This window comes from Olea europaea, unplaced genomic scaffold, assembly GCF_002742605.1.
Source record: "Olea europaea var. sylvestris unplaced genomic scaffold, O_europaea_v1 scaffold437, whole genome shotgun sequence".
NCBI classification, from domain to species: Eukaryota; Viridiplantae; Streptophyta; class Magnoliopsida; order Lamiales; family Oleaceae; genus Olea; species Olea europaea.
In genome coordinates this window covers 110373-120101 of record NW_019262676.1, presented here as the reverse complement: position 1 = coordinate 120101, position 9729 = coordinate 110373, and the positions used below count along the sequence as shown (strand labels likewise).

The 9729-nt window shown below is 33.0% G+C and overlaps 1 protein-coding gene across 1 annotated transcript; it reads left to right on the top strand.

The window, feature by feature from the left end:
* The first annotated feature begins 7687 nt into the window (after positions 1–7687).
* On the top strand, positions 7688–9261 carry LOC111387916 (SNF1-related protein kinase regulatory subunit beta-2-like). The gene is made up of 2 exons (XM_023012538.1): positions 7688–7846; positions 8748–9261. The coding sequence occupies exons 1-2, from the start codon at positions 7691–7693 to the stop codon at positions 9081–9083; spliced, it is 492 nt and encodes a 163-aa protein (XP_022868306.1). The 5' UTR covers positions 7688–7690; the 3' UTR covers positions 9084–9261.
* The last annotated feature ends 468 nt before the right edge of the window (positions 9262–9729 follow it).

Below are 9729 nucleotides of genomic sequence, written 5' to 3'. Positions count from 1 at the left end.
AATTCCAGTTGATAACGTACATACGCAAGAAACAACTTTAGGCACTTCAGCTGGAATTGGATCTACTTCTTCTGAAAGCTCAAACTATGTAACTAAACGAGATATGGATCAGATGTTCAACATATACAGACAACAAGTAGTGTCAGATGTATTTAGTTTCTATGAAGGATTAAAAACACAAATGATTGAAGAATCAACAAAACTAGAAACTCGCTATCATGCCATTCTTGAACGGCAAGAAACTCACTACCAAAGGATTCTTGACAATCAAAAACAATTTTTTGAACATCAGCGAAAAAGCCAACAAGACTACTTCTATAGCATGCAATCTTATGTGGATACTAGTTTCAACTCAGCCAAATCTTACATTGATGAACAAAATCAAAGTATGCAGAATCAATTATCCAACTCGAAATCACACATGGAAACGATTGTCGGCTCTATACAACGAGATATACCTCCTCGTACAAGTCCAATTGAGTTTGAAATCTCTTCAACATCTGAACTTATTGAAGACGTGGAAAGATCAGTGAAAGAAAAAAAGGTAAGCAAAAACAAACACAATCTTTATCGACTACGTGATTAATGCTTTAGAAGACTATAACATCGACAAGTACAAAAACATTACAGAATGGATATTACAAAATTCATTGGGGTAAGATATTTAATTTTACGTTGCTAACTTAAATATTATAATTTGTATTTTACTCATTTAACACTAATTTAAATTCTCTTATACAGCGCATATTGGAACGATGGAATCGGCAATCTATACGGAAAACAATAGCTAGAAAATATATTAGATGAAACGAAAAGTATAAATATTGTGGTAAGTAAAATTTAATAATCATAATTCATTTTTCTCCATTATTCATATATCTAATTCATATTTTTTTTACCAGCATATTGATATAGAATTAAAGCTATTGAGAAGGCTTGTTACCGTCGGTTCTCCGTTGCTTTCTAAAGAATATGCAATCATGGACCTTAGATTCGAAATCGAATGTGTTTATTGGTATACAAATATGAAAGAAGGAATTGGCCATTCTGCAACTAATTTCAACGCATTACAACGATATATAAAAGGAGAATTGCATGTATCTGCTCAACCGTGGATAACATACAACTATTTACTAATTCCATCAGCATATCCAGGCAACATTTGGTTTCTTTTTCTTGTTGATTTTCAAAAGTGGAAATTTCATATATATGATTGTAGCCACACCATTCATACATCGGAAGAAATCAAAGCATGTGCAGAACTGATAATGACTGTAGTCGAATTATTATTAATCTCTGCAGACATTTTCTCCATCAAACCAAGTTTGAGAAAACATAGAAATAAACGTATGAAATTGGAAATCATACCGTATCTACCTTGTCAAAAGAATGGGTAAGCATCTCCACAATTTACTATAATATTTAATTTTTTATTTAATTTAATGTTATATTTAGATACAGTATTAATATAATCTAACTTTATACTATCTTTTCTATAGGCCAAATTCTGGAGTTTTCCTTCTCAAATACATAGAATGCTTCATTTTCGGATATCCATTAGAAACAGTTTCACCAAAGAAAATAAGTTTGTACAGACAAAAAATTGCAACAGATATCTATCAAAATGAATATTTTCTACGTCATTGTATAGCTAATTTTAACAAATTTTGAAAATACAGTAAGATCCCTTTGTCAAAATTCAATGCATACCCTTATATTTATAACTTTAAAATTGTTTATTTTAAATATTTTTGTACATGGGAATAAATGTAGGTTGTTCGATAGCAAATATAACACTACTTAACACACAAGATTTCAAGGTGTCGGACTAAAGGCACAAATTATGGTATTTTGAGTAATTATCCTCTCTCTCACTCTTTCTGGATGCACTAAATTTTTAGTTTAAAATTATAGAAAGTTTGTTAATATCACCATACTTACCTTTGTAGTGGACACCATACTATAAAAGTAATCAACTGCCAAATTCAAAAATGCTTAAACATGTTGAAACATTATCGAAGGATACTTTGGGTGGTAAGCTTCTATTCTAAAACTTTACATATTAATTTCATTATTGTCTATAAAACTACCGTGAAATCTCTTCTTGGAAGATCAATCTAACATTTAACCCCATAAAGATAAATAAATGGTAAGTTAGAGAAGAAAAAAAAATAAAAAAGATAGATTATACAGACGAAGGTATATTATTTAATTCCTCATCATGAATATGTTCTCATCGCTTCTGACTAATAATATAAAAATTTATCCAACCTCTATTATGTAGAATATATGCCCTAATGTTCTGTTCATAACATTTTACATAGTGTTATGCCTCTATTGCTACTTATAATCTACCTTTGACAATAGATTTTTCATGTCTCACATAATTGGATGGTTGCATTGTTTTATTTAGCTTGAACTTTATAAATTCATTTAATGTGTCATTGTTGCTTGATCTTCTGCTGGTTAAATTCCATTCACTCCATCGTGAAGTTCTTCAAGTAGAAGATTATATACAAAGTTCGACTATGGGATACAAACGCTGCTGAATGTTTAGGTAACCTTAAAATTTGAGCATTGAGCAACAATGGCTGCAATTACGAACCCCCTTATGAGTGGCAAGTCTACAAGTGGCCTATTTCTTTTTCTCTTATAATAGCTTCATCTTATAAGTTTGAAAAAATAATCCCAAAAGTTCCTCGTACCATTTTCTTGTATTTTACTGAAACTATATATATAATCTAATGCAGGGTTTATTATACTTGCACTCAATTTTCAAGGTACATAGAGATATTAAAGGTAGTAATGTGTTGTTGACAGAGTTAAATATTATTTTACTATCTATGTTTACAAAAAGTTCTTGTTAATACTTGTGCAGGTGGGTGATTAATTTACCTTATGGTTCTTGAAATCTTAGAAAGCCTTTTAAGTTAGAACCTGCTATATATGCTAGTGCAAAGGTATTTTTTATTATGTCCGTCTTCATTTATATCTCAATTGACATTACTTTTTGCTTTGCTATTTCAATCAAATTTGTAACCGGTATATTCAGGCTTTTTAATTATGCTACTATAAATGTATTCTGCTTACACCTTAATCATTCGAATGAAATAAATAACATGATGATAGAGATAGGACAAAGACTTCGGTTCATATTTGCCGCCACCAATTCATGATACTTTTGCAAGTGATATGCTGATGATAAAATGAATTCATAAAGTTTTTGAAAATCAAATTTAAATAAATAAATAAATGTAACCACTTCACGAAGACCTAAAGTTTTGGATCACATGTTCACATAAATTTATGCATTTGCATTTTTGTTGTAATACGTAAAATTTATCAGTCCTTATTGATTTATGAAACAATTTCTTTTACGTCAAATATAATTTTGTGCAATTTTCATGTCCGCTAAAATGATAATTGGAAAAATGAAATGAATATTTAAATAGTGGAGACTACAATGTTATGCATATATGATTATTCACATTTCAATTCTTAATTACAGAGTTCATGGGAAAGGGCAAAAATGGCATCATCGTTGGATGAAGTTGGTAGAGCTCCACTTCATTTTGCTCCATTTATGCTCATTTATAAATCAAAAGATATGAATAAAATTATGTTAAAGTTTTTGGTTTTTGTGGTTTCTAATTGGGTGTTAATTTATTGATATAGTTGTAGCGACAGATAATAATAACATTGTAAAATGCTATAAAGGATTTGGCACGGATGTAATATTGACAATAGAATCATGTTAAATTGGTAAAATAAGTCCTTCAATCTGTTGTGAATCATTGAAACTTGTGTTGGTTGGATATATTGCTAATTTTTTGCTTTTGTAAATTTTCTAGGCACAGAGCATTGTAATGAAGTACATCAAAAGCTTCGGAACGAATATTGTATTCAAAAGGATGAACCTCTTATTAAACCTAAAATAATGGATGGCATGATAAAGGCTCTTCAGGTAGTATTTATGCCATATGTACTTCTGGCAAATGAATTCAATAATACAACAAATAACAAAAAATGGAAAAGATAACGATAGTAAAGGTTGAGCTCATGTTTTATTATCTTTTCTCTCCAACAAAACAGCAATCAATACTCTCTCCAAAATACGATGCCCAGTTCCTACAATGAGCAATGGCACACTGCGAGTTTCTACTTGGTGTGTCATTTAGGCCCACTCGAAACCAGTCTACAACTTGTGCTGCTCATGCCTCAAGGCTATATTATAGCATGTAAATACCACTTAGGAGTTCATAGTGATCAACTGCACATTGATTTATTTTTGTTGAATTCCAAAAGTTAGTGTTTCGTATGTACCTAAGTGTTAAGAAAGTCTCATTGGTGGGTACGAACCAATAATAAAGTCCCCAATGTGAACCAATCCTTGGTCATAAAATTATTGTCAGATCACCCTCAGGGTGCCATGAGTATCAAGACTTGGAGTTGTTTGTCTATCACCGTTTGAGCTATTTTTATGGATTTCTCATGGTACTTTTGAATTGAAATGAAATTTAAATACTTTTCTTTTCTAAACATTGTCTTCTCATAATTCGTAAGACTAGTTTGAGAATTTGAAAGAAAAGCTCCATAAAGCCAACTGTGGTTATTTATATGGAATTGATATAGTGCTGGAAAGGTGAATCCTCAATTTTTATAGTAGCTTCATTAGGGGATTTAGGTATCTATTAAACAATTGTGAAATCATTTCTGTACCATAATCCTGTATTGAAATATCAATATTCTATTTGTAAAGCTATTTTTTTCTGACTACATTGCACCTTTTGTTGTATGGATGGATTTTTTTTTCATGTTCTCCTGATTGTGCTTGAATTTCTCAATTTCCACTTTATGTGTTCGAAATTAAAAGGCCTTGTTTGAGTAGCAATAATGAAATTCAAATATTGTATAAATTATCACCTTCGATTGCGAAACTTACTGAGTATATATGTATATATATATTCATTTGTAAGGTTCTTCATTTTTCTTGTTAGCATTATACATTCCTCCGCAAAAGGTAAATGCTTTTTACCTTTTATCTTATTTATTTACTTATTTATTTATTTTTCCATTGAAAGATACTACTACAAAAGTTGTTCCTTCTAAAGCTAATCTCAATAAAAGGTCTATTTCAAAATCCATAACAAAACTACATAGCAATTCCAATGCTACGCCTTAAACCACTCGACCATCTCTCCTACATAATGAATTATTATTTTGAACTGCTTTCAATATTTTATATCCAAAGTTAACATATCTTCTACTTTTCTTCATATAGTTTGCTCCTTATCTTTATTGTTTTTTTGTTAGACTTCCTTATGCACCAACTAAATATTTTCTTCGCTTCCCAAAAAATTAGTCAATGTAATTCTCCCTCATGAATACTTAATACTCAAGTAAGTCAACACGCTAATATCACCTTCAAAAAAATTCAAGCCATGCATTGCATGGCCAGAAACTAGTAGTTAAGAAAAAATTCTTCATAGGCCAATTAAAGAAGGTGATTAACTATACTAGTTGAAAACTGCCAACTAAATCATATAATTCCTGAATCGAAGAATAATCAGAAAAAAGATTATACTTTTGAGTCAATTTATGAAAGTTTCCTAAAATTAGTGAAAGCATTCAAGAAAATGATGTGACTCGAGTCTCCCATTATAGTTCCAAGCTCACAGGAATTCAAAGGATTACATTAATAATCCTAATAGTAAATCTAAAAATATCAATCACATATCATTTAATACTACCAATGTACGATTTATGGGACGTCCTCAAATAAGATTTTGATGAATTTTAAAAGACTATAATCCTAATGAATTTTGTTGATTTGAATAGATTTCCACAAATTCCGTAAAAATTTCATGTGAAATTTTAAAAGATTTGGTTATATGTATTTTCCATATTAATGAAATCTTTATAAATCCTATGGAAACCTAAAATTTAAAGGATTTTACAATTATTTAATTAAATTCGAGAAATTGGTATAAACGTAATAATGGGCAATGTGAATTGAATGGAAGATTACGGGAAAAAAAGCTCACAGGGGTTGTGAGTGGCGTTGGAAGTGCGCAGGATAGCATGGCTGATCAAGATGGTGCGAGCGTTAGCTATCATGCTCATGGTTCGTGGTTCGTGGGTCAGGATCAGTCCGCACCACCTAGTCCTATGGTAATGGCTTCTCACTCTTCTACGATGTTCAAACCTCTGCTGAGTCAACTTTTTATAAATAAATTTTTGTGACTGTCAACTACTTATTGTACTGAAAGTGTGGAGTAAATACGCAATTTTTCTGTTCAAATTAAGTGAAAGTCTTGTGGAATTGAGGAGTCTTAGGCTGCTGACGGATGTATGCATGGAGAATTTAGCATGCAACAATTTGCCAGATGAACTAAAGAGAGCTATAAGTCACGGACCAGAGAACTCCCCCATCCATGTGGCATGGCAAGATTGCTTATTGAGCGTTTATTGCTAAATTCTCGGAAGTGCATTAACGATGTCCCATACACAGATACAATGGCAAGCTTCCCACCTCCTTATGTTGTATATCTTAGCTTGCCAGCTGCATGTGTGGGGAAAGGCCACCTCGGGGGCTGTGGCAACTCTGGGGCCGAAAAGGCGGACCGTCACATATAGCTTTGATTTTGAATTCATGCTGGATTAAAAATATTGCTTTCTGCCAATGCCAGTGGAAATAGTCAATGTCACATTTTCTGGGATTTTTAATCGAAATTGATGGGCTTTTGTAGGATTTTTAATGCTAAAAGTTCTCTTATAAATGGTGTACAAATATTTAGAGGGTCAAAAACCATAATTTAGAAAGGATGTTAAGTGGTTATCCTTCTTAAGTTTAACTATTGTGTACTAACTGTATGAATATGAATATGAATATGTTGAAGGTGAATATTGGTTAATCGTTGGTTGCATTTAATTTGGTGTAAAATTTACAAAGGCCAGGTCGACTCATAAACTTTTGTCTTCGTACGTATTTTGCGGCGAAGTTCTCTTTTGAAACAGAACTTCTGAATTTTATAACCTTTTCTAAGTCACCTACTTGGCATTTATCGCACCGCTACCAAAAATATTACCTAACGCACATCACTAATTTGTAACGTTGTTCCTATAAAAGTTTTGAGGTCCGTGAGGTTACGTCTCTTTGCTTGCTTTAAGAGAGTAGTGCAAGAGTAGTGATCTTTCATCTCTCTTGTATTTTTAGAATACAATGTTCCCCTTTCAAAGACCTCAGTCAATGAGCACTGCTGGCCCTTCATGGTCGAATATTACCTCAGTGTATGAAGAAGAAATGCACCATGAGCCTCAAATTCCAACAATGATCACATGGACCCATGGTGGCTGGGAAGTTTATGTGGTTGGATCATGGGATAATTGGAGAAAAAGGCAAGATTCATTGTTTTATCATAACCATTCAATTTTTTGTTTCTAGTTTTAGCCTTACATATCAGAAAATTTTGCCAGTAAGTTACTTGGATCATGTTTTGCTTCAAACCAATACTAGTTTTTAAAAAAATAGTTGCTTTAGATCTTCCAATTGATCTAGCAATGAACATTACGAAATGGTGAAGAAGGATTTGTGCAGCCAAACTCAATTTACTGGTGATAAGGCTTAGTTTGTCGTTGTTGTATATTATAAGGAAATTTTAAAAGTTGTAATCTTTTTCTCAGGAAGCGCATGAGGAGAACAGGGAAGGAGTTCGTCGTTATGAGAAAAATTCCTTCAGGAGTTTATCAATACAGGTTCATTGTTGATGGACAGTGGAGGTATGCCCCTGACATCCCGTGGGAGCTGGATAGAGCAGGCAATGTTTGCAATATCTTAGACTTGAAGGTACATATTGTGTTCTCCTCTGAATTCTGTCCTCATCGGTATTGCTTATCCATGCACGGACTCGTCCATATCTTACTTTTATTTCCAGAAGTTTTATTTATTAATTTATTTTTCTTAGAAGTTTAAATGGTGGTAAAGAGTAGTAACCTTTGTTTTTATGCAAAAATCAACATTCATTGCCATCTCTCTCTCCTAGATTAATTGCTCTCTGTATCCCTCGAACTTTCTTTCTTTTCTTATTCGATCTCAGTCTATGTGCAGATTATTTATCTATTACAGACTTGTACCTTTGACAGGATTGAAAAAAAGTGTTTCTGAAAGAGACATTTTTAGAAAGAAATTGAATTTTACTCGGAAAATGTGAATTCCCTTAGATGTGCTAGACATTCGAATTAAAATGCTGTTGATTAGCTTATCGTGCCAATTGGGGCAAACTGCTTTTCCTAGTCAATGTAGCAACCATCCACGCGTTCCTAAACCATTTAATTGTTTATCGTCGATATATACTGATTTTAACCAAGTCAAATATATGATTATTTGTTCATTATGTCTTCTTGTTTTGGTGTAGTTCCATCTTGACATTCCCATCTATATGAATATTGCTTCTCGACAGCCCACATTTAGTTCCAGCGCTGCTCTTCAGTGGAAAAATTGAAAATTTCTTTTGTAGATCTTATCAGAATTGGTAGATCGAACCATAGCCCCACTGAGTTACACTTTCTTCAAATTCTCCATACATATGAATGATAGCTTGTTGGAAGTTTACACTTGGCTATGAAGGAAGAACATATTTTTGGGGCTATCAGAAAAAATAAGCAAAAGGAGTAAATACTTAGAATTCCATCCTTGCGGAAGTGATTTACTTATTAAGGAAAATGGTGCTTGCTGATTTCTGCTGCAGGATTATGTCCCAGACGCGACTGAGAGCAGAGCCAGTTTCGAGCAGCCTCAGTCTCCCGATTCCAGCTACAACAACATGTACTCTGACCCCGAGGACTACGAGAAGGAACCCCCGCCAATGGTTCCTCCACAACTTGAGCATACTTTACTGAATGCTCCAGCACCTCACATGGAGATTCCACCTCCTCTTTCAAAACCTCAACATGGGGTGTTGGACCATCTCTACATACAGGAGGATATGAGCACCCCGTCTGTGGTTGCACTAGGTTCGACTTCTCGGTTCCAGGCCAAATATGTGACAGTTGTGCTTTACAAATCGACAAAGAGACGGGGTTGAAAATGCGTATCGTAAAGACAAAGTGTGTGTGAGGCTAATTTCCTTGTCTGAACATTGGAAAAGGCCATATGTGTATACTTTGTGTCTGTTTGGTAATAATGCCGGGGCTACTGGCTTCTCTGCACTTAGTTCTTGTGTTCTGTATTTCCTTTCTCTCCAAATCGACTTCTACTCTAGATTTTCACTGCTGGTTGATAAATAGATTTTTATTTTTTATTTTCTTGATATTTGGTAGAGGTTCTTGCCTTTGGTTAAGAAATAACGTTATAAGTTTGACTTTCTCGACCAATGTTGAGAAAAAAAAAATAAATAAATAAATTATTTGTGGTCATTGGTAAAATCTCAAAACTGTGGTTAGAAATATCTCAACTAGAGGTTGAGACTAGAAAATCTTGAACTCCAAGAAAGAGGTTGGCTCCTTTTAGAAGCTTTTTGTTTAAAATTTGTATAGAATAATCGTTGCATTGCAATAATATTTCTTTTTAAAGAAAATAATACAAAAGAAGAAAAAATTATCCCTTCCGAAGACGAGGAGTACAATGTATGCCTTCGCTCTAACATCACATTGATACGTATAAGAATAGATTCCAATATCTAAAGTGGCAGCGGTTTATAAATTTATTTAACGATACTTTTTTTTTTAAAA